Here is a 26903-nt window from a genome sequence, read left to right as displayed (position 1 = left end):
CTCTGCAGCCCTCTGGGTTATAACATTTGACATTTCTCACAATTTCATCAGTATCTGTATCATGTCCACAGATGACATGATTATATGATCTGAGTGCTCATGAGCAATACTTTTCCATCAGGGCAATATTATCCTTTAAAACCTTTTGTTATATTTAACAAAGAACAGTCCAGACACAAGAAGCCCACTAATTGCTCTAAATGTGATGAGGCGCATCTGTGTAATTCAGCTCATCGTGCAGCCCCCGCCTCCCTCTGACTGCCAGCTGAACTGCCCACTGACGACGAGTCTGAGGCAACAAGCCCTCAAAAACCCTCCAATATGCGCAGAGAGGGGCGGCAGCACTTTTACGCAGCCTCTCAAGTGTCTGAAGTTAAAACTCCTGCGCGCTATTCTCGCTGAGTATGTCGAGGGTCCGGGCGGATAGGTGCGTGGGAGCCACCGTGTAGGCTGCATCCAGCGGACTCCCGACAACACTTTGGGGATTTTCACATCTGCGAGTCACATTTTTCAGCACCACTTTGGCAGAGTGATTCTTTTTGGATGGTTTGGATCACAGCCGCTGCCAAGATGCTCTATAGACTTCTCCTGTGTGTTTCAGTAACAGGTATTGTCTTCGCGCAGCCTGACAGCGCTGGATTATTTTACGCGCTCAGATCTGAACTGTCAGAAGATGCAATCTTGGTGGCCAACAACGGAATACGCGTGCCTTTCGGGAGATCCGTCTTCATCGATCCCATCAATGATCTCGTGATTCAGACGCAGCCGGGAGACCGCTGCAGCATCACCGTCCTGGATAACGACCCGCTCTCACAGAGACCCGGTCACCTCTCGCCCAAAAAGTTTCCGTGTGATTTCGGTCCCAACGATGTGACCTACTCCCACTACGGGTCGAGAAGTCCGGCAAGAGACAGAGTGAGGCTGCAGCTCAGGTATGACGCGCAAACCGAGACGGTTATCATCCCGTTTATGATGGAGGTGGAAGTAGTTTTTACGCAGCTAGAGTTACTCACCAAAAACATGCCTCTCACTGTCGATAATCTGAAAGGAATCAGTAATCCTATTGATAAGAAAATTTTAGAGTTTACTTATGATAGAGACTCTCATAAATGTGAGGTGACAGCCCTGTCTAGTGGCAGCACACTCCCTAGATATGGAAGACTCATTGATGAAGGCAAACTTTCGAAAATGATGGACTGTGACGAGTTCACACAAGCTGACATCCGCTATGAGCACACGTTTGAGCGCAAGTCTCCCAACAGGGACTATGTTCCCATGGTTGTAGAGCTGCATGATAAGGAGGGCAACCTAGTGAAGCAGGAATATTTCCATCTCATGATCCGCATCAAAGAGGGGGAGGAAAACACTGCCCCCAAACCAAGCTTTGTGTCCATGATGATGATGGAGATCAGCCAGTTTGTCATGACCGCCCTTACCCCTGACATGCTGGCTGCTGAGGATGCAGAGTCAGACCCAGATGAGCTTATTTTCAACATCACTTCTCCTTTATCCTATGAGGAGGGCTACATAGTCAGCACTGATGACAGAAACCTCCCCATCACATCTTTCTACCAGAGAGACCTGCGTGATCTGAAGATAGCTTACAAGCCCCCCTCTCTGGATTCAGACACAGAAAGGATCTTCCAGCTAGAGTTTGAGGTGGTGGACACAGACGGCGCCGTGTCTGACCCCTTCGCTTTTATGATAGTGGTGAAGCCGATGAATTCCCTGGCCCCTGTCGTGACACGCAACACAGGTCAGCTGCTCTACGAGGGCCAGTCCAGGCCTCTCTTCAGCGCCCACAACCTGGAGATCAGCGATGAAGACAATCTGGACGCTGTCACCATCACGGTGGTGGATGGGCTGCGCCACGGGGACCTCATGGTGCTGGGCTCTCACAGGAAATTCTTCACACCTGCTGACCTCACGACAGGGGTTGTTGTGTACCAGCATGATGGCAGTGACACATACAGTGACAACATTGTTTTCAAGATGTCGGATGGGAAAAATGAAGTAGAATTCCTTTTCCCCATCACAATTGTTCCCACTGACGATGAGCCACCGATTATAAATGCAAACACCGGCCTCGTGCTCTTCAAAAATCAGATGATGCAGATATCTCCACTCATGCTCAGCGCCGCCGACATCGACTCGGAGGACTCGACTATTAAATTCACCATCGTCCCTCCCTTTTCTACCATTGGCACGGTGTTGCTAAGGCAGTCCGATGCCCCACAGGACCCCTCCTCTTGGAAGTTCAACGCTGAGGATGAGGTGTATGAGAAGGAAGTGACAGAATGGCTTCAGAAAGATATCACAGATGGTAAATTGTTTTACAAGCACACAGGCCCTCACAACACAGAAACCATCATGGATCAGTTTGTGTTCACAGTTCAGGATGACAATGACCCCCCTAATGAGTCAGGAGAGAGTGCATTCATAATCCGGGTTTTACCCATAGATGATGTACCCCCTGAGCTGTTCCCTGGCACCACCCTGCAGATGACCGTCCAAGAGTATAAGCTCACTCATTTCAGCAAAGAGGTTCTGCGCTACACTGATTTGGACTCTGAGGACCGTGACCTCAAATACACAATAATCCAGCCCCCAATGGATACAGATGAAAATAACCCAGTTGGGTTTGGTTCTTTGGTTCTGACAGACAGCCCTGACACCGAAGTCACAGAGTTCACACAAGCTCAAATCAACCATCACAAGATCTCCTACGGCCCTCCAGATGTTGAGCTCGGAATCACAGCCCATGTCGTGCAGTTTCGTTACACTGTTGAAGACACAGCTGGGAACAGCGTAGAAGGAGCTTTCACTATCTACCTCCAGCCCGTCAACAACAAACCCCCTCAGATCACAAACACCGGCTTCACTGTGTTTGAGCGTGGTATGCACATCCTCAGTGCTGCAGAGCTGGACGCCACAGACCTCGATACAGAGAGCAAACAAATTACCTTTACTCTGAGCCAGCCCCCTAAACACGGCCAGGTCCAGGTTGCATTCACTGACCTAGAGAAAAAAGGGGTTTTCAGGCTTGAGGATATCTCAGAGGGGAAGATATCGTACATTCATGGTGGGGAGGAGACGACGAGTGATGAATTTCAGCTGGATGTCAGTGATGGGATTCATGTTGTAACTGTGACTGTCAAAGTTAATGTAAAGCCTGTTGATGATGAAACGCCAACCGTCAGCCTGCCTGCGGGAACAATCGGCTCTCATATGGATGTGTTGGAAAACGGGGCCACAGAGATCACAACTAATGTCATTCAAGGCCATGATGATGACACAGATGACCTTCAGCTGACCTTTATTGTTGAAGATCCTCCAGTTATGGGTGAAATATTGGTCAGTGGAGTTCCTGCCACTAGGTTTACACAGGCTGATATTATTAATGGCGTGGTTGTGTACGCACACACAGGTGGGGAGATAGGTCTCACCTCCCAGCAAGATGGCTTCAATTTGACTCTCACAGACATGTCCGATGATTGGACAGTGGGTGGCAATAAGGTCAACGGAGTGCATGTTCGAGTCACTATCCTTCCTGTTGACAGCCAGGCCCCTGAGGTCGGAGTCGGGATTCAATTTAGCGTCATTGAAGGGGAGAAATATGCCATCGGCCCTCAGCACTTGAACGCTGACGATAATGACACTCCAACGGATGATATCCTTTGCACCATCATTGTCCAGCCCACCGCCGGCTATGTGGAGAATATATCACCGGCCCCAGGTTCAGAAAAGTCCAGATCAGGAACAGCTATCAGTGCATTTACTATTGGAGACATCAGGGAGGGAAATATCTACTATGTGCAGAGCATTCACAAGGGCGTAGAGCCAGTGGAGGACAGGTTCACATTTAGGTGCTCTGATGGCATCAATTTCTCCGAGAACCATTTCTTCCCAATCGTTATCATTCCAGTAAATGATGAAAAGCCAGAGATTTATCTGAGGGAGATAGTGGTGATGGAAGGGATGAACATTGTCATCGACACTCCAATTCTGAATGGGGCCGACGCAGATATCCCACCAGAGGAGCTGACATTCATCATCTCGAGACCTCCCAAACATGGTGCCATTTTAAACCAGCTCCCCACGGGCTCAGTTTTGGTGACTAATTTCACTTTAGAGCAGATTAGGGAGGCATCAAGTATTATTTATGAGCATGATGACTCAGAGACAACAGAGGACAGCTTTGAAGTGACTCTGACTGATGGAAAGTACTCCGTGCAGAAAACAGCAACGGTTTTGATCATTGCTGTTGACGATGAGACTCCTAGAATGCTAATCAATGATGGTCTGGAGGTCGAAATTGGGGAAACCAAAGAGATCAACAGCAAAGTACTCAAAGCAACAGATTTAGACTCAGATGACAGCACGCTTACATACATCATCCGGTTCGGGCCTGGTCAGGGTTTCCTGCAAAGGAAAAGCCCATCTGGGTCTCTGGAGAACATCACGCTAGGTATGAATTTCACACAAGCTGAAATCGACGCAGGGCTCATACTGTACATGCACAACGGACAGGAGGGCATCCGAGACTTGGTCAAATTTGACGTCACAGACGGAATGAACCCACTGATTGATCGTTACTTCTACATCACGGTGGGCAGCATTGACATGGTTTTTCCTGATGTAGTCAGTAAAGGTGTGTCTCTGAGGGAAGGCGGCAGAGTGACTTTGACCACAGATCTCCTCAGCACCACTGACCTCAACAGCCCTGATGAGAATTTAGTCTTCACCATCACAAGGGCCCCAGTGAGGGGCCACTTGGAGTGCACAGACACTCCTGGGATGCCCATTGCGTCTTTCACTCAGCTTCAACTGGCTGGCAGTAAGATTTACTACATCCACACCTCAGATGATGAAGTGAAAATGGACAGTTTTGAGTTTGAAGTCACTGATGGCTACAATCCTATTTTCAGAACATTTAGAGTCTCTATTGTGGATGTCGATAATAAGAAACCTGTTGTTACTGTGAACAGTTTAGTCGTCACAGAAGGGCAGATTAAGCTGATTACGCCATTTGAGCTCACTGCTGAGGACCAAGACACAGCTGAGAAGCTTCTGAAATTCACCATCACCCAGCTGCCTATTCATGGTAAACTCCTCTACAACCAGTCCATGCCCATCACCAGCTTCACCAAACAAGACCTCAATGAAAACCTCATCAGTTACAAACACGATGGGACTGAATCGTCAGAGGACTCCTTCTCCTTCACTGTCACTGATGGCACACACACTGACTTTTATGTCTTCCCTGACACCGTCTTTGAGACTCGCCGCCCTCAAACCATGAAGATCACCATTGTGGCGATCGACAACGGTGTCCCTCAGATTGTGGTGAATAAAGGTGCCCCCACGCTGAAGATTTTGACCACAGGTCACCTGGGGTTCCCCATCAGCTCCAAAGTGCTGCGGGCAGAGGACAGAGACAGCAGCCCGGCCTCCCTGGTGTTCCACATCACCACCCAGCCCAAACATGGCTACATCATTAACCTGGGGCAAGGAAACAACTCCATCAACACATTCAGCCAAGGTAAGCCCTGAAAAAACATCCACTTGTATCACAAGAATGGAAATATAAGCACACTTTATAACACTTAAAACTACTTTTGTTTTTGCTCCCATTTTTTCAGTTGATGTCTTCTGTTCACACAAAAGGTTTATTTCTCTCAAACTTTGTTCACAAATGTGTTAAAATCTGTCAGTCAGCAGTTGAAAAAAACAGTTTGATAGCCTCAAACAAACATACACACACATTCACACACTCGCTGTAAGGGAAATGTGCAGAGGAATAATAAAAAAAGTGGTGTGTTCTCTTACCAGATGCCACATTATGGGTGATGAAATGTTCCTCTTATATGGATTTGATCTTTTTCTCCCTTGCCAAGATAATCCATCCACCTGACAGGTGTGGCATATGGAGATACTGATTAAACAGCATGATAATGGCGCAGGTGTGCCTTGGACTGGTCACTCTAAAGTGTCCAGTTTCGTCTTGAAAAAAGACATCTATTAAGCACTGAACCATGTGTATTTCACATACAAATTTACATCTGCATTCACTCTGCATACCCTGATATTCTTACCCAGTCCTAACTAATTACTTCTCATGCCAAAACCTAATCAACCCAACCAGTGAAGGTAACAAGTACTAACCAAACAGAGGCAGGAGAGTAGGATGCGTCATGACTTTGCCCTCCTGGGAAAAACATTTTGTATCTGTAGCCCTGTGTGAAATAGCCATAGTTCATAGTTCTTAATAAATGTATTTTTTTAAGATGATGCTGCACATGTTAGAGTGGCCTTTTGTTGTGACCAGTCCGAGCTACACCTGTGTAAAAAATCATGCTTTTTTTTTTATCAGCATCTTTATATACCACACGTGTCAGGTGGTTGGATTATCTTGGCAAAGGAGAAGTGCTCATTAAAAAGGATTTTTAACAAATTCATCAACAAATTTAGAGATAAATGAACCTTTGTGTGCACAGAAAAAGTCTAGATTTTATACTCCAGTTCATGAAAAATGGGAGCAGAAACAAATTATTGCATGTATGTTTTTGCATGAATGTAGCATGGGAATGGCATGATGAAATGACAATGATTTTTTTTAAGTGTTGTTCAGTATTTGAGTGACGTTACCTCACAAACAAATTACCTGAAAGGTTATTTCACTCTATTATAATAACAAGTATTACAAATTATTATTAGTAAACAACTAATGTCAAGCAGACATGAAAAAATGTCTTTCCTTAATCAGACATCTAAGACAAGTGTTTGTTCAGTAAATAGAAGTGGTTTTAATCATCATTTAATTAAATTATTATAATCCCCTGATGTGTGATGTGAGACTTTGTGACTTCAGAGAAAAACGCTAAAGTTAAAAATCCTTGCAAAACTCTGAGTTTTGATTAATTTTTCACACTGCATACCGAAGATTTTAATTTATGGAGTAATAATTATTCATATGTGTGACAAGTGCCGGCTTGGGAATTTCAATAGTTAATTTGTGGGCCTGATTTAGATGTGCCTTGCTCATCAAATCATAATTAGCAGACCAAAGTTAGAGGCTGATGTTTCGCACAAATGTCTTGTAGACGGTTAGAGATGAATAATTTATTATTTCTGCATCTCGGGGGAAATGTTCACATCTGATGTTCTCTACAGTGGTTTGTTAAATGAAGCAGGACAGAAGTAGAGGATCGTGTGAAAAGGTCAGTGCAGACCTTTTAGTGACAGGATGGCATTTGAGTTTCAGCACATTCGGAAGGTTTGACCAGGTCAGCTCAATTCGTAACAATTTATTGCAATTTGTGCATGTTAAAAATTCATAAGAAGAGCTCAAACTTGTCATCAAAATACATTCCCATACACAGCCCACACAGACACGCCACCTGAGCCATGAATTTGTAAACATTTCTGCCTGTGTGCATGTCTGTTTATTGATAATGCAGAATCAAGAGAACAATGCCACTGATTGAGGTTTAAAGCGACGCAATCAATGCAGTATTTCACATCATGCTGGGGCAATTATGTGAACAAGTAAGAAAATTTACCTGCTCATGCCACAGCTTGGCAAGAGCCTAAACAGAGGCTGAGAATACAGAGTGAAAAAGACCTCTTCAGTCTGTAAGAGATGGACACTTCTGACAACCGCTGCGCGGCTGCAGTCGCTGGAAAAAAAAAAAGAGGGCACAGATGAGACAAGAGTGCAGTGAGAAGGAGAGGCGAAGGGGCAGAAGAGGGGGCAGAGAGAGCAAGTAAAGTGGAAGAGAGTGCAAAGGAGGCAGGGGAAAAGGGGGGATGGAGGGGGAGGGTGTAGGTGGCATGAGAGAAATAAAGAATGAGGTAAGGGGCGTGAGAGAGTGACTGAGAGAGAGCAAACAGGCTCGTCAGAAGAATCAGTCAGGTGAAAGAGACAATCCCTCGCTCTTTATTTACTCATCCTATTTCCAGGGCACATCCCACGAGACCTTCTCTTTAAATATTTGATGAACATTGTGGCCCTGGTTCAGAGTGTTGACTTTATATTTGCAAGGTCCTCGGGTTCAAGGCTGCGTCATAACACTCCAGAGAACATCCTTGTATTGCTGCCTCTTCTGTGCGATCAGATCGATACACCTACGGCTGCGCAGGGGTTTGTCACGATACCAGAATGTGGAACTCTGATATAATAATTGAATAAAAAAATTACACTTGATACCTCTTTTGATACCACAGCAAAAGGAGTTAATTTTTTTTTTTTTTACAGTGTAGTGAAAAATTGTCCCTTGTACATTAACTTGATTCAACTTAGTATTTCAGGTTGATTGACCATTTTCCCAAGTTTGCTTAACTCAAGTGGTTTTACATTTTACATCAAAACTCACAGTATGACTTATTACTCAACCCATATACAGGTGACTTACATTCTTAAGACAGCAGGGGAGCTTACATTTTTGAGTTGAATCCGCTTGAAATGATTTACTGTGTATGAAAATCATGGTGATGTGACATTTATTGGAGTCTGTACCAAACTAACAGGATTTGTAGGTCAGGGCTTCTCTGCAGCACCACAGTACCTCATTATAATGCTATTTTGACACACATTTTTCCTTCATCAAAAAATTGGCCATTCTGTGATTCTGATACTGTTTTAATTAATTGATTTGATTGAGAGTGCAGCCCTAATGTGCTTAAAAAATGTGAAAACATGAGCACTTATCTGAAGGAAGAACAACGCTCTCTCAAAAGTCATCACAAGATGGTTGTACCAGTGCATTTTTTATCCACGTCTCCATGTTAGACTGGAAAAGGGAGAGGCAGAATGACAGGAAGCCACCTAAGAGGTTTAAGATGCGTCCCAGCCAGGAGTCAGGGGTTTATACTTTTATGAACCTCCTTCCTCTGCCATCTATTATTGAAGGAGGTGGTTCGCAGAGGCCAAGCCCTTTCACGGTCTCAATGATTTTTCTGCTCTGCGCTAGATGTTTCTGGAGAATGGTGGTGGAAAAAATGCAGACAGAGCCCTGTAATTCAGACAAGTTGGAGAAAAACAGCTGTGGGAGTGTAGGTGCCCTGCCGCTATCCTGTTTTTAACATTCTTACCCTTACCTGTCATTAAAAGATCCACTGTCACCTGGTTTTCAGGGCTGTTGACACAGAGAGCTGGCAGGTTCAGGATTTAAACGTTTTCCGTTGGTTTAGCTTGCGCTGTCTCGGAGTTGAGGTTGTGGCCTTATCGTCCTGGATTACGGATGCATGACTTTCAGAATGCTCTCTCTGGTAGAAAATTGTTCATGCTGAGTGCTGATAAGGAACTGAATCAGTGTGATACTAGAGACCTGCTGTTACTGCAGCTGATACGGTGCCGGAGCGGGACAGCTTCCATCTTTGAACAATTATTTGACAGAGAGAGTGTTTGAACGAGCCATAAAGCCATAATACAACTTCAAAGTGTGTTTGAGGCTATTTCCGTGGCCAGCGTGGATGTTTTCTTGTTATCTTAAAATGCAAATCATTTCCTAAAAATGTGTTTTTAATCTTGACAAGGGCAAATCTCTCCGATAAACAATGTATAATTTAGTCATCACCTTGCTTTAAGTTTGAGCAAGGAGATTGTTAAAATTTTCAGCATGCGTCATCTCACATTGACATGACAGTGTAACCCTTCAGTTAAAAATGCAGAGTGGCTGTCATTTGCATTCTGTCATTAATTACATCGAAACCTTTGCTGTTGTTTGCTTGTCATTTGGACTTTTTTGTTTGCTTTCCTTTGTTGGTTGTGGCATGACAGGGTGTTAATATATTGCACTTTTTAAACCACTGATTTTTATACCTGTTAGTAGAGATGCACTTGAATCTGAATACATTATACAGGAAAACACAAATAACTTTACCCAAAGTTAGTATTTGGAAAAAATCAGCTTCATGATATCTCGGCGTAGTTCAGAAAGTTTGCTTCTATCTCAATAAATCACTGAGTTAATGCACTAAGGTTATTCCTTCAACTAAAGGATATTTTCATACATGTATTCTAGTTTCACATATGTAATCTGCTGTAGAGTTTGTATTTCCTATGCAAACTAGAATCTTTCAATTTATAAAACCTTTTATTTCAGTTTCTGATTGTTCAGTACCGCTCACAGGGCTGTGGGCTTCAGACAGTTCATAAAACTTTATTAACATAATTAATAATATCCCAATATTAAGTCATTGTGAAGCTTTGTAGGCACAACAATTGCTAATGAATATTTGGTTATAAAATAAAACATTTGCCCAATTTAACGTGACTTCCGGTATAAACCTCCCCACTTGTGGTCTTCTATCCAAATACAGATACAGAAACAGATCATTTTGTTGGTTGAACAGATACAGATACAAATAATGACCTCTCTGTTTCTTTCCTTTTTCAGCTGATATTGATGACCTGAACATCTGCTATGTGTTACGGAACGAGGAAAATGCTACATCTGATGTTTTCCATTTCTCCGTTGAGGACAACAGTAAGATTTTGCTATTTTATCTTTATATTTGGGATTTTAGCCCCCCTTTTTTAACAATATATTTATATGGTTTTCAGTTTGTAAATCACAACAAATTGTAGAGTGAATAGCAGTTATATAAAACACAGCAAACATTTTTCACCCTGTTCTCTGTCCCGTCACTCCATCACTATCAACTGAGTATAGACATAAAGAAAAAAAAATGTTGCTGAGGCAGGTTACCAACTTTAACATCATGTTTTATGAAGAACATAAAAGTTCTCAGTATATCACACATTTTGTTTACATTCAAGGGCACAGATCTCATTACAGCAAAACTCAGCCTTGGACTTATCTGCTCAGGGGTGAGTGGGTGTCGGGGTGTGTGTAGCGGAGGGGTTGTGGAGAGAAGCCGCTGTCTCTCTTTTGATTGCGGTTTCTGTTCATTGCTCTTTACAAAAAGCTGAGAGAAGTAGAAAATAGGTCGAAAACACTTCCTATGTTACTTCATGCTTTTTTCTCAGAGTCTAATATTATTAGCAGGTAGTTCAGCTCAATTTGTGAGAATTATTCACACTAAAATACCGTCGGCTCCCTGAAGTCTTTCAAGCGGACAGACTGTTAAACCAAACTCTATTCTAAAAGCAGGTGTTTTATGGTAATATTCTTTCACAGTAAAAAAAAACTTCACTTACACCATCACTAAGACTCATTTCTGATTCACTTCAATCTACAGGCACAATCAGCACACGTCATTAACACAGTAACCTCGTTAACTAACCTGTAATAAAAAGACAAGAGTACTCTACTTGTGTTGGCAGTGTTGGCACTACAGCGCTCGATTTCACCGTACAAAAGTGGTGTATGCCGTTCAGACCACTAAGCAAGATAGATAGAGAGGTACATAAACAAAGCCTTCAAAAAGTGGAGTCAGCTTCTATTAAATGTATATTTTAAATTATATTATTTAATCCAAAATAATTTACTGGGGAGGACAACTTCAAGTTTTTAAGAAGTTCTGGTGGACACGTCCCCAGTGTCTCACCTGGGATCTGCTCCCAAGTTTACCAACAATATACATTATCCTTTACATCTTAATGTTTGGCAGAATTTCTTAAATCCACACTCTGATTCTTGGCAAAGTAAGAGAAATTATATGTTTAGCTTGTAATAGACACATATCTGCAAATCTAAATTCTTTTCTTTGTAAGTGTGGGTTGGTCAGGTTTACACACAGAATAAAAAGCTTAGGATCCAGTGGTAATTTATTTGACCAAGTCTGATCAATCATATTGATAATGTTTTGCCAAGAGTATTATATGCTTTTAGTTCTGACGTCATGATTATGTCACGATTTTAGCTGGAGGTAGAAAGAAGTTGACAATAAGCAAAATGGACTCACAAAATGTCAAGAAAGGAATTATTCTCACCTCTATTCATATTAAGCAGAACATTTTTGAATTCAAGTTTCTCTCTTTTACCAAACCAAGATGAGCTTTAATTCCCTTGTTGACTCTGTGAAACAGCCTTCATTTAAACTGGACAGAAACAAAAAAAAAAATCACTAATAGCTAGTCTTTTCACTGTTCTTTCCACTGTTATAACAATCGGGTACTCAAGTTTGGTCAAAGTTAATCCTTAATTCACCGCATTATGTGTGAAAATATTCTAGCTTTACTAACTGTTGTCACCCCTACTCTGGCTCAGTGGGTGTGTATTGTATTGTATACTGTATTATTATTGTAAAGACCATTAAATTAGCAAAATAAAATGACAAAAATCCTCCCCCTCGTATTTTCTACAGCCACAGTTGTGAAACAAGCCAATAAAACCTGCTAGCTATTGTTACCTAATGTGTTTAGGGAATTGTTTTGCCCCCACCTAAGCTTCACGCACAAAAAACATCATTCACACAGTGAACTGCTGTCCCTCTTGGCTCATTACACTTGATTCAAGCATCCAGAAAGTAATAATGAAACTAGTGCAAATTAACAGAAGTTACGTATAGACTGTGTAAGTTTCAGGCTACTGTCGACTGTCTGTCTCTGAGCTTTCTTAGACGTCTCACTCCAGTCTTCTAAAGATATTTTGTCATCCGTATCTTCCTTCCATAGTCTCACTTTAGATTACATGGATTCTTTAGACCCAGACACAAACAAGTCATTCAAAGATGAAATTAAACCTTTATCATAAGAGTTTTCTATGATTTTATCCACTTTTTTTTTTTTTTTTTTTTTACACCGTATGAGCCAAAAGGTCCTGAATACTTTGCCAAATGACATTTCAATAGAATGTTGATAGGTACAAATTGGCTTAGGTGAAGATCAGAGCTGTCACTTTTGGGGTACGGTATGGTCTCGCTAACCTTTAAACTCATCTCCTCGGGTGAATCTGTAACTCTCCTCTCCTCTTTGAGCTTCTGCAGTAGACGTCAGGGTTCAGAGAATCACTCATTACTCACAACTCATGACAGCGACGGACCTGCGACTCAGCTGTCAAGCATCATTTTTCAGCTCGTAGTGAGTTTTATTTAGTCAGTTGTTACAGGCAGATTTTACAAGCAGTCTCGTAAAGTGAAATATTTCTGTTGTTTTCATTCATAATCACTAGGCTAAATGGAAGCCATCCCTCTGTCGGCTTCAGATGACTGAGATTTGCGCTAACTTAATTTGATTCTCCATTTGTCTATAAAGCGATCTGTCAGTCAGAGCAGCAGTACAATTCTAGGTCAGAATATCAGTTTCTGACAAAACTGTGCGTAGGCCAACAGAGGCTCTATTTTAATATTTGTATACTACAAATGACGGTACATCATATTAGCTTACTGGTGAAGTGATAGGGCTTCCAGGTTTGTCAAAGATAGAAAATTTATTTTTGTGGTGCTGAGATTAATGTACATCATTTTCACAGTTCAGTGATTTAATGAGACTGACTGTTTAATTTGTGAATATGACTGCAGGATGTGTCAAGTAGTATTATGGTATTTATTATTTATTTATTTATATTTATCATATGCAAGGCTGATTTCTCAAGGTTTATTTTGGCAGCATAGAGAATAAGAAACCCTGACTGTGTATTGAAAATACAAGCGACACTATACATATATATATATATGTTAAAATAAATAAACAGCGAGTTGTTCAGTCTACCCTACACTTATGTCACCAGTATTTTAAAAGGATAGTTCAGATCCAGTTTGGAGACCTTAGGATTGTACTGGTGTAGACAGGGACAGCAGCAAAATGGATTTTAGCCACCTAAAAAAGGCCCTCTGTTTGTAGGGGCTGCAAGGAGACTGCAATTACACTGTCATATCCATGTTGTGACACCTGTTATGAATATGGAGATGCTATTCGGTCAATTATGTCATCTTTAATGCAAAGTTGACATTGTTTGAGATGTTGTTTTAATGGCAACTTGACATTAACCAACACAAAAATGTCTAAATGGTTGATTAAGGTCAAAGAAAGTATTCGTGACACAGTTGTAATGGTCTTATGACAGCCAGTGGCAAAACCAGCGACATATGATAGCATAAAGCTAAACAGTTTCTTTAAGTTTCATAATGTCAAGTTGTCATAGTAAAGACATTTTTGTCAAGTCATGTTGTCATAACAAAGACAACCCAAACAGTGTCAACTTTGCATTAAAAAAAGACATGATTAACCTAATGACAATGTTATAAACATTCATAAGACTCTTTCATGTTCATGACAGTTTTTATGACATGGTTGTACAAGTTCAACGACAGTGTTATGCACACCCTTTCAAATAGAGTGAAAATCAATATCAGTATGCATGCTGGTGTGTAGTGCACACTATATTTAGAATATTTTCACTGCTTTACCTTGTCGTCAGGCCCCTACTTCTGACAGGTAACTGCTGTTATATAAGCCAAATATTGGTCTCTCTGACCCATCAGACTCCATTGAGAGAATCATTAATTTTGCATAGTGCATTTGGCACTTTGCTGTTTTGAAAGGTTAGCTCAGATTCACTAATTAACACTTTAAAACACTGAAGTCAGATAATAACACAAACAAAACGATCAAGGCCGAGGTACACCACCAACAAAACCAAACATCAGCAGCTGATGTTTTCTGCAAAATTCTAAAATGACTGTTCTTTCTAAGAACTTAGGTTTATAAGAGCAGTTTCAGTTTCTCATTGCAAAAGTCTGTCTGGCAGAAAAGTAAAGAGATGACAGTATTCAAGATAGTGTAAAATGATATTGACTGGCTATATCCAGTAATTTTATGTGTAAAATCCTCTGTTTTATGACCAACATCAGATGCATTATAACTGTCATTCATTGCTTAATTTATGCACATGAAATAGTTTAAATTCTGTGCATTTACTTCTATATGTCTGCTTGCAATGTGCGTGAAATCAGCATCTATTTACCAAGGCAGCAGCCAATTAAGCAATCAGCGACTGGGAGTCTCGTATAGGAAATTTATGTGAGTGAGTGAGAGCTTAAGAGGCGATTGCATTTATATGAGATCAGTGAGCTCTGGAAAGAAATCCAAATGTTCTAACTGTGGAACAGAAACAAACATTAATGGAGTAAGTATTACTGAGGCCACAATCAAAGTGAAACTAGTTTTAGTATTTTGGTGTTTATGTTAGTGGGCCTTAAGAAGAAAACATATACAAAAGTGGAAGCACAACTAAGTGGGACATGTTGCAAATACCAAAACATACACAAATATCTGGTTGTCCATAAACCCTATTTATACAGGACTAGTAACACCTGGGGACCTCTAGTAATTTGTAATAACTCTGGAGGTCGTCTGTGATCTTAATCCTGTGTACATCTGGCATATCCGTAATTTGGAAAGTAAATATTCCATTGCAAATTACCGAGCATATTTTCCCAAACACAGAGGTCCTGCACAGGGTGGCATCTTGGTGATTTGCGGTGTATCATTTTTTAAGTTTGTCTTTTTTCAGACATATGAAATTTGCATCTCATAATATACAAACAAGCTTGTAATACATACAGAAAGCAGGCCAAACTGCTCTAAACTAAAGAAATAAAACAAGCAAAGGCTGTTTAATTCACTGGTGAGTCTAATGATCAGTTCAAGGTACTGACTGGCAGTCAGGAATAATCTGAGACACATATACAAAACATAATAGTAGAAGGAACTAGTATGATATATACTATAAAAACACCAACACATATTAATCATAAACCTGTAAATACAGAACAACTATTGCTGTACATAAATGTAAACATACTACACTGTGACCAGCGCCACACTCAAAAATCATCCTAACATCAGCAACAAGAATATGTAAACTATACAATATTATTAACATGTCAGCTGAAGAACAGATGCTTCACTTTGAAATGTTGATGTTACGCAGAGCCTTGACATCATACCGAGGGAATAATATCAGTAAATTCAAATGAAATACCAACTTCGCTTTACTCCTGTTAGAAGCACAATTCATTATTGTTTTCTGGTGTGTTTTGTCCTCGGCCTTCGTTAACAATAAAAACTATTAATTATATATTAATAGGGGGGTTTGTAAAGTTATTAAACACATGCACAAGCACATGGAATGACTAGATGTCTAGATTATATATTAAGGAAATAAATCACCCACAATGAATTCCTTCTGAAATCTTCACAGTTTGGTTTAAGTGACCACAGAACCACAGACCCTGGTCCACACTCAACGACAACGTTTTAAAACATCGTCAGATGAGGGTTTAGTTTTTCCAGGCTTCTGCTCTCCTTTTATTTCTTATTTTTGAACTACAGTAATTGACTGGCGCTCACCGCTTGTCTGCTGTTACTGAGAAACAAAATGCAGGTTAATTAAATTTTCTCAGTTCCCTCACAACTTTATTGTACATGTGCAAATATGCACCTGCTTATTTTTATGGAAATTACTAAATCCAACAGAGTTTGCAGTCACACTTATTACACACACACCACCTACTGTTCACGCAGTCCTCCCTCAAATGTACAGTAACAACAAAAGGAACACTTATTCGATGATCACACGTTTAGGTTCACTCTTAGAAATAATACTGCTAACTAGAACCATAAAGGTTCTGCAGCTTGACCTCATTGCAGAACCTGTTTCAGTTCCTGTTAGCTTCCACTTGGAACCATTTCAGATGGTTCTACCAAACCCCAACATAAAGGGGTGTATCTAGAACCATCTGAGAAAGGTTTCTTCCAAAACCCCCCATGAGAGGTTCTACAGAGAACCCTTCAATGGTGTAATGGTTCCACTCTCAATCCTCTCTTATCCAGAGCCTTCTCATTTTCTAGGGGTGCTAACAAGAACCAATCCCGATGGTTCTGCTGAGAACCCTTTTATCCTCCAAGGGTTTCTCCAAGAATTGACCCAGAACCATTTTTGATTCCAAGGGTCTTATATAGAACCTACACAGGGAGTTCTACTGAGAACTGTTTTTTCCCTAAGGGTCTTATTTAAAATCCATCCAGTGAGTTCAACTGTGAATTCTTTTATATTTCAAAGGTTTTATGTGGACCCCACCCAGAAGGTTCCTCCAAGAACCCTTTTATACTCCAAGGGTTTTATCTAGAACCCACTAGGGCTGCACAACCTGAATCCTGATGTTTTCCCCCTATGATTGAAATCAAGATTCTCTCACAATTCTTACTTTTTCAACAGAACCCTTTTATATTACAAAGAATTCTTGATGAACTCTTTCTTCTAAAATGGGTTATTTGGATGAAAAGGGTTCTTAATGGAACCCTTATTTTGACAAAAAAAAAAAAAAAAAAAAAAACTTTGACAAACCCTTAATACAATAACTGTTTGTCAGAACCAGGTGGTTCTTGGTAGAACCTCAGCCCTTCAGGAAGAACCTTGGGAACCCTTACTTCTCAGAGCAGAATGCATTTGGAACAAGTTGCAGCAGACTGTCAGTTCTCTTAATCCTCCTGTATGATCAGATGTGATGGTCCTGCATTAAACACTAAGCACTCATAGAACAATTGATGTAGAGCCTCGTAAGCCTCCATCAGTGGGATATGGAAATTTAATGGACTATCCAGATAAATTCTCTGATTCACATTCAGAAACTCATCTGAATAACACAATGCCTCTGAGTGAATCACAGTACTGCAGGACTGTATATCAAAGTGTCAGGATCAGGGGTCACTTTTCAAGGCTATTTTGCACATCCACAGGGCTGTTTTTATTCTTCAGTCACAATGGGATGTAATAGTTCTGATCAAATGGTGACTCTGTCCTCCAGTTTAAAACTTAATGCCTTAACCACCAGCATCCAGCAATTAGATGTAGCCTCCACATTGTACAAGAAGGATGCTATGCATTGCACACTTGCTGCCTAAAATCATGAACTAATGGCTTTGTGAATTAGCCCTGGACCTATTTTTCAGAAGTGTTTTTCTGGTGCTAATGCACTTAGAAGAAAGTGCTAATGCGGAGAAGAATAACAGTGCCTTTATGCACATGAAAGGAGAAACATTGACTAATTGATTGTCCATGCTTCTGTTAGTTTTTTTTTCTTTTTCTCTGCTCTTGGCAGCAGTCAGGCCCACGGCCTTTAAGAAGGAGCTTATATTATCAATCCATAACTTTACTGGATCCACTTGGGCTTCATCCCTCTCAGGAGAGTTGGTGTTACTGCAAACTGATTCCAGATATAGAATTTCCAAAGAGAGGACACAAATATTTAAAAAACATACTGTCAAAAGGCAGCATTGTGAATCACAGCAGCAGGTACAACAACAAGTACAAAACATTCTTCTCAGTGTTTTCCCCTCCAAAAATCCCCCAAATCAACTCTTCTCGTCTGCAAGCTTTTATTATACAGGATGTGAGCATTACATTTTTGTTTCACATTAATGTATATGTAAGCAGGTAGTCCTACATACAGTATATATTATACACGTGTTAAAACACTTATCCAGATGTTCAGTGGTACACTCACACTAACAATCCCACACATGCATGCACAGCAGTGCTCAGAGGGGTAGCCGTAGGCTAAGGAGCAGTCGGGCCTCCAGCACAAAGAGGTGTTTGATATTTAAGAGCCCAGGCAGCATTGTGGGTAATGAGAGCCTTGGGCGTTTGAGCCAGGCAGAGCTGCGAGGCAGCCACTGGTAATTATGTGGCCCTATTACAGGCTCATCTACAGGGGAAGAGTGGCAGGAAGCACCCTCTGTCTCAGGTTAAGACCAGCTGGGATCACTATAGTTAACTGTAATGGGCTGGAACAGTTTGTTTCCCAGGCTTCTCTTTGGCAGTGGGATATTCACATAGTTGTAACAGTGCTGCAGAAATCAATGCAAAAATACAATTAAGCTAATTTGAAGATCATAGAAACAAAAAATCACACAAAGGAAAGCAGCAAATCACATTTGTAAAACTGGAACAAGAGAATCTTAAGAATTTTTCCTTGGAAAACTACTTTATCCATTGATTATCACAATAATTGCAAACTGTTTCCAGTCCTTCAAAGCTGGGGTAGGCAGTTCGTTTTTTATTGTCCTTGGGCAGAGGTTTCATAATAACCTTTAAACAGAATGTAATTCAAGTGGTTTAAGAAAAAATAGACTGCACTTCCTCCTCATGGCTTTAGAAAATTAAAATTTTTGTGATGAGAGACTTTGGCCAATTACAAATCAGTAAGACAGTCGATTGTTGAGTGTAATTCCCAGAACTAAAGTATTTGATGACCTGGGAATGAGACTCAATAATCAACCATCTGCAATCCACCAATCCAAAATGTTGTCAGTTTGACGACTTGGGAAAGAGACTCAACAATCAACCGTCTCTCTACAGAACTGTTTACTTCACCTTTAAAACCTTACGTTGAAATACCAAAAAACACTCATTTTCTTTTGTCAGTGCAGATAGTTTTGGTTGTATCTCTCCAGGTTCTGATTTATGTGCCTCAAAGATTGGTGCCACTGACATAATACACTTTATTTGAATTGTGGTGCTCACAGCTCTACAAACTTACATTTAAGAGAACGACGGCAACACATCTCACTGTTTTCGCTGAAATAACTGTCTACCAAAGAGACAGTCCTTATAAAAGTGGTTGACAGAGAGATCTGTGGATGCTCTGGAGTAACCGGGACACTGTGTCTGGAAAGAGATGCTGCTGATTAATTTTTTAAATGGAATGTCTCATTGCTGTTAGTACCATGAACACAATTTTATTCACCTCCACCCTTAAAGTCAAAGCTCTCTGCATGGCTAGATACTACTGAGGCCTAGTGAGATATCATGTTTTTTTGTTTGCAATTGAGTGCGGCAGGGATGACGTATTTTTGTAGACCATCCCGGACGTTAAAAATGCTCTGGTTCCCTCAACGAAAAGCCGATCTGATTTTTCACTGGACTTTGAATTAGTGCATGAAATAAACTGTGGAGAAAAAAAAAAAAGTTTATTTACCTTCATGACTATGATACTTACTACGGATGTGACAATGCAAAATTTGATCACAGATCACGCTAAAAATCTTTAGATAGGTTTATCATGGTGAATGTCCATTACAGGGATAATCAAGAACTAAGATAACGGGGAATATCCTCACATGAAGGACTTGGAAAAAGCTGTCTCGCTAAAGTACAGTCCTGTTTTGTTTTCCTGATTTATTTTTAACTGCCACATGAGGAGCCGAAGCTTTCTAAGCATTCCAAAATCCTAAGCTTGTCACCAAAGCTTAAAGCTCAGCTTTCCCATTGTTCACCCTGCAACAACAAGTTAAAGGATTTGTAGAAATACTATGGACTACCTAAAGAATGACAGGGGAGTGAGATGCCTATCTCAGCAGTCCAAACAGTGTGCAATAAAATATTTGTTTCTTAAGAAAAAAGTAAATTGATTAGTGTTACGGTGTAGTGTAGTTTGGTGATTATCTGGATATTGTAATCCAGTGAGGTTTTCGTATCGACCCATGCCTAAGACTTATATGTTCAGTCACCAGTAGTAAAAAGTTATCAATAAGCTATAAATGAACTACACCACAGTTTCATCACCACTAAGTGACTCGCGTTCAACGTGATGAAGTTTAAATGCACAGTTTGTCAGTTCTGCTGCTAGGCCTCTGTCTGTCATTAACACATTAACATAAGATGTAGCTTCATGACGGCCCGAAGTAGCAAAAGATCATGGAAGTTGTTGTCCTCACTGTTAAACAACCACCATGGCTGATGAAATTCTGTCTGACATGACTCAAGTGGTAATATTAAAGTTTTATTCATGTTTAATTGAGTCAAATTCTCCAGCTTCCTTCCTCACTCTCTGACATATCCTAGCAGAAAACATGCCTTTAAATAAATTACACATTTCTTTACTTTGAACATTGCTGAAAACATTTAATGTAAGTACATAACTCGACAAAATATTTAAAATATGTCCAGGGTTTCGATGCAGAAATTTTACATATTACAGCTTTAAATTGAAGTCTGTACTTATTGTTTTGCAGTCCAGAAAAATCTAAAAAAAAAAAAAAAGAAACTCACTCACTGACAAACTCACATGACCACTTGATGAATTCTGCACCTGTTCTCATTTCACCTTATACCCTGATGAAGACTGTGAATCAAAACAGATTTGGAAGCCATGACCTAGTAAAGGATTTTTACACTCACAGTTAGAGTGCCAAGACTTCCATTTAAAGCAAGCAGGATAGTCATGTTTTTTTTTAGTTACATTCAACTACTAATCCTACCCTTGAAAAGCACCTGATTTTTTTATTTTCATATTAGCAATATTACTTTTTTGACTCTGTGCAGCACTCCCTATTTTCTCCATGTAGTGTAGTTTGAATGCAAGAGATGTCGTATACATTCGCGCAAAAAAAGATCTTTTCTGAGATGCATTTTTCCTCTCGACTTCTCTTCTCATTACCTCTTTTTTTCTGTTTGCTTCTCCTCCCACTGCAGAAGATATTGATTGTTACAGTAGAATGGTTTCATCCCATCATCACGTCTCCGTGCCCATGAACAGCTCCGGCATACCACTGTTTTATCTGGAGTTACAATCATAATATATCCCCTTAAAACACCCCCTGCAGCTTCCATATTCCCATTTTTTTCATTGCAAACAATACACATTACATGCATTTTTGTATCTTCACAAACGTTAGACAACCAATTATCACCACAGATTATTGTGCAAGGACACCAGTTCTTTATGTCTTGTTTGTGCTTGATGTGTGAGTGGGTGTCGTTCTGTGGCGACACTGTGGCTTCAGTCTCTCTCTTCTCTTCAGAAGTCCCTTTTTTCATAAAAAGCAGTGCCAGCTCTTCAGATGAGATGACCTCCTTGAGTTGCCCTCTTCTCTGTTAAATGATAAGCGTGGCAAATTATTTATGTACATGTAGACTTTCTCTCTAATGGATGCAAGAAATCAGCCCCAGAAAAAGAAATAAATGGCTCAATTTTAAATGGCCTCTACAACAACTTTTTAACTCTTTAACTCAACAGCACAATGACTAACAGACAGTGATTATGTCTTGGCTCAGAAATTTAAAGTCAACAATGAACACTGGATTTAAATGGGATAATCCAGTTTCAGATGTCTGGATTTTAAACTCCATTTCCAAAAAAGTTGGGACATTGTGTAAAACATAAACAAAAACATATTGCAGTGATTTTGAAATGCTTTTCACTCACTTCACTCTCATTCAGAATTGAAATACAGATGCCTGTAACATTTGTTGAGATGAGGCGCATTTATCATTGTGTGACATCACCTTTTCTTTTTACAACACTCTGTAAGCATTTGGGAACTGAGGACGCTAATGTTGAAGTTTTGAAAATTAAATGTTTCATTATTTTTATTTGATGTACAACTTCAGTTGCTCAACAGTTCGGGATCACTGTTGTATTTTTTGCTTCATAATGCGCCAAACATTTTCAATGGCAAACTGGTCTGGACTGCAGGCAGGCCAGCCTCGTTTTCTCTTTTATTACAAAGCCACGCTTTTGTAATACATGCAGAATGTGTTATGCCATTGTCTTGCTGAAATAAGCAGGGACCTCCTTGAAAAAGCACAAAAACATGTTGTTCCAAAACCTGCATGTACTTTTCATGACGTCACAATTACAGCACACTTTTTACCTTTGCGTCAGTCCATCTCAGATGAGCTCGGGCTTGCAGCTTTGTGTTGAGAGGCATTGCTCTTTAACTGTTGGACTATTTGTCCGTGCAGTTTTTCACTAAGTGGTGAACCTCACTCCATCCATATTTGTGAGGGACTGAGCCTTTTGACGATGACTCTTAAATAACCAATATCGATACTATCACCTGTTACCAATTAACCTGTTTACCTGTCAAATATTCCAAACTTTCCCAGCATTTCCACAACTGTCTTTTGTCGCCCCTGTCCCAACTTTCTTTGAAACGTGTTACAGGCATAAAATTCAAACAACTATGAAGTTTAGCGGCTTGAACTTTAAATATCTTGTCTGTGAAGTTTTACGCAGCGTCCCAGCTTTCTCGGTATTGGGATTGTCTCGCCTGCTTTGGAAGCTGAGAGTTTATACGTGAAAGCACCTTAAAAAAACAAACAATTACAGCCTTAAGCTGGCTGTCACCGTGGCCACAAATGGAGCGGGTTAATCCCTTGACCTTTTTTTTTGTTGTTGTTAACCTGCCCGGCAACGTTCACTGATCAGTACAGAATTGCAAGGTAATACATCAGCATGCAGCACAGACTGACACACACACTAACACGTCCCCTGGCTTTAGGAGGGGATTCTCTTTATCTGTCTGCATTCAGGAATTTACTGTCACTCACTTCTCCCAGGGCCCAGCTCTCCTATCTTTATCCTCTTCATCTCTCCCTTCTCACATTGTCAGTCTTAGATCTTGTTGGGTGTGTTTTATTCATTTTCCATTCTTTTACCCTGCTCAGCATCCGTGTTCATAATATATTTGGTTCTTTAGTGTTATTTTTGTCTTTCTCGTCCCTATCAATATCCCCTTTCCCTCTGGAGGTACAGTCTTAATATTTTGCCCTCCTGTCTTGCCGAGTTTAATCTCAATCTCTCTTTATTGTGCAGAGAGTCGACTCTGTCTTCAGCGTCAGGATTTGGTTTTACTGTCACACCCTCACTGTCTTTTTCCGCTGTCGGTCCCCGCCTGCCGTGTTTGTCTGTCAGCGACGGTGCTGATGGATCTCTCTGTTGTCGGATTACAGCACATTCCGCAGTTGCGAATGTCACTTGCGACGATCTGCATCTCATTAGAGCATCGAGATGAGAGCGTGAGACTTGTTGAGAGATGTGAAGGGATTTTTTCATCATGTTAATCATCTTTGATTCCGTGTTTCTCTCTACGCTTGACAGCCGACGCTCGACATGTAAACACATGAGCATGACCAAACACGCTCTAATCTCAAGAATAAACAAGCAACTGGATCTTTTCGATGTTTATTTTGCCACTAAAATGTTCTGATTTACATTTTTGACTATAGGAAGACATCGGTCCCAATTATCAGCATCAGATTGTCTCTTTTCTCATTCTTTAGTTTTTCTGTTACCTTTTTTTCCACACACTTTTCCAGACACTTTACTCTTTTATAACAGTTAGTTTTTCATCTAATTTTCACCCAAGCCTTCCTCCCCCCACATTTTCTCTAATCAAAATGAAACTGCGGGAAAGTGACAATTTCAGCTCACACAAAATCTCATTCTTTGCATGTCGTTGTCTTCTGTTATTTCATTTTAATGGATCTAAATGGACCTTTAATTTGTGTTTAAATCGTTTAAGCATTCCATGGTAAAGTTGCATTTCATTTGGATTCTTTTGCTCACATCGCAGTATAAAAGTACACAGCACTGGGGAGCTGTTGTGAACTCTGCTTTACGGTGTGTACTTTGAAAGCCTCTAATAAAAACCATACATCTAAAAGTAAACATTAAAGCCACTGAAGCAAAAATGAGCATTTTCTGGCAAAATACAATTTTGTTTTAAAGGAGCTGGAGGAGATAATGGAGGGAAATGAGAGCAGAGGGGGGAAGCCAGAGATTTCAGGAGCTAGTTTATCATCTCGGCGCTCAGACACAGTTTGCTCTCTGGAGTGCCAGTAACTGTCCTGAGATACATTAAACTCATCTCTCTGTTAAATATTATATTGGTGGCATGGGGAGACTTGTGCTGGAGCTGGAGTGATCAGCGTGCTGGAGTTCTGCCTCTGTGAGGAACACACAGGAGCACAATTGCTTTTAGGTGTTATCATTCATCTGACATGCAGGCGCTTACACACAGATACAGGAACGAGTACAATCGCATGCAAAACTGTACAACTGCAGACGCACACACACAGATATGCCTGAAGGAAGCCACCATTTCTTTGTCCTGAAGCTTTCTCCCTTTCAGCTATGCCCACGGTCGTATATTGCTGTCTTTGTCGACATCATTGAAAAACCTCACGGTTATTAAGCGTATCACAAGAACTTCAAAGGAGTGAAGATTCTCTGCCCCAGATGTCAGTTTCTTATGGTTTCATGTGCAAGGTCGCTTAAGGTGTTTCTGCTGCTCAGTCATGCCTGATGGCTGTTGAACGTAGGGAGGAAACAATGCATTATTCTGTCGCACGCAACTTTTATCTCCTTCGGGTGGTTGGGGGGGGGGTAATGGATGTGGACTTCGCTTCCTTTTTGCCCACAGGCAAACAAAGACACACATATACAGCAGATTCACCCTGGCATTTGGTTTTTTTGGTTTGACATTCTGTGAAGTGACTGATCAAACGCGGTGACTTAATAAAAAAATAATCCCTACACACATGTAAAGCAGCGGTCCAGACATTCAAAATGTACTTGATCCTGGCAAATTAACAACAAAGAAACCTCACCCACATTGGCTTCAACTTGCCCTCGAGTCGAGCAGCATTTTAAATACTTGAGTTTGCCCAGGGCCATGAAATCCTGGTCAGCCTACTGATATCTCACAACACCTCAGGAGATATCCACTGTCATGCCGACTGCCTTGGGCAAAGTGTAGATGTAGTGGAATACACACATACAATACAGATAGAGACATTATGATGCTGCTAAAAGACCTGTAAAATGACATGATTTCAGTCTGATATATGCATAGCCACACACACACACACACACACACACACACACACACACACACACAGACTTGTGTTACTATAGTCCCAGGATCCATCACTGACATAATGAATTCCCTAGCCCATTACCCTAACTCAGAGATCAGCAATCTTGACAATGAAAAGAGCAATTTTTGGCCCAAAAATCTGTATAGAGTTGCGACTGTTTAATTCTCTTTTTTCCTCTGAGACTTTCTTTTTTCGGATTTGGCATCCTTAGATAGTCTAGGGAGACTCAAGACTAGCCACTGACAAAATTATTTGGAAGAGGTGCTGAGCTGGCAGTGAAGCATATTTTAGTAGACAAAACACTAAAACATTTTCTTTATTTATTATATAGGCTGCACATTTTTACATTTGGCAAATGCAAGAATTACTTCAGGTCTGCAACAAAATAAAGCAAAATTAAAATGTTTTAAAAATAACCTTTATTCATTTCCATGTGATTTTTTTGCGAAGCCGCTGGGAGCCACTTGAGAGAGACAATAGAGCTACTGGGTGCTGACCCTGCCTTAGAATCACCACTTGGCCCTACACTTTTGTTTTGCTGGGTAGGGTGTCCTGTTTCATTTAGTGATTGAGCCCTGCAAATGGACTGTTTTCAGATGCAGACTCAAATGGTAGAATGTAATGTAATGTAAATGTATATGAAACATGGCTCCCAGCTTAGAAGAAATCCAAGTCTTTGCTAATACTTAATGCAAAAATGCTATAATCTGTTGGAATATTTACATTTAATGTAGATCCTAATGACACATAAGTGGCTAGTTATGACAGGCATTTCAGGAGAAATGCTATTCATGATGGCAGTAGAAAATAATCCAGCAGCCAATTGTCTGTCCTTCTGCTATTTCAGGCCCACAGAAATTTCATAGATGTGCAAACATTCTTCCTGGCTATAGTCAGTGGATTAATCTGTCTTCATTCTAGAAATTTGATCAAATTTGTGACCGTAATAGTTGATAATGGTAGCAAGAAATTAAGTTTTAATTTAAAATGTATAGCACTATCTGTGCCTGCTAAATGAAAAATCTATCACGATAGTGAAGTTTCATATTGGTCAATATAGATAATTATTTATCATGTAGGTCATGACTGAGAACATGTTGTATGATTCAAATTGTGGAGGTGGCTAAGATGATAGAAATCAGTTTGTTGTTTGTCAGCAGGCAAAGTCTGGAGATATACTTGCTTTTAACTACACATTTGCACATTTACACATCATGACTGCCTTGTTTATGCTGTGTCCATTTGGAGTTATGGTTATTTATGCTCTCTGAAATTAACGTTATGGGTATACAAATGCAAACACATGGTTAAAAAGCAAGTGTATTT

General features: G+C 40.4%; 1 protein-coding gene across 1 annotated transcript in view; it reads left to right on the top strand.

Annotated features, from left to right (window-relative positions):
* The window catches only part of LOC146319068 (FRAS1-related extracellular matrix protein 2-like), a 93967-nt gene continuing 67064 nt past the window's right edge, over positions 1 to 26903 (top strand). The window contains exons 1-2 of the mRNA XM_084729674.1: positions 1 to 5542; positions 10401 to 10490. Of these exons, the coding sequence (XP_084585800.1) occupies positions 544 to 5542; positions 10401 to 10490 (5089 nt within the window). The 5' untranslated portion in view covers positions 1 to 543. The remainder of the gene's footprint in view (positions 5543 to 10400; positions 10491 to 26903) is intronic.

This window comes from Lutjanus erythropterus, chromosome 11, assembly GCF_056507025.1.
Source record: "Lutjanus erythropterus isolate fLutEry1 chromosome 11, fLutEry1.hap2, whole genome shotgun sequence".
Classification (NCBI taxonomy): domain Eukaryota; kingdom Metazoa; phylum Chordata; class Actinopteri; order Lutjaniformes; family Lutjanidae; genus Lutjanus; species Lutjanus erythropterus.
The sequence above is the reverse complement of the archived record's forward strand: the minus strand, read 5'-3'. Positions and strand labels throughout refer to the sequence as shown.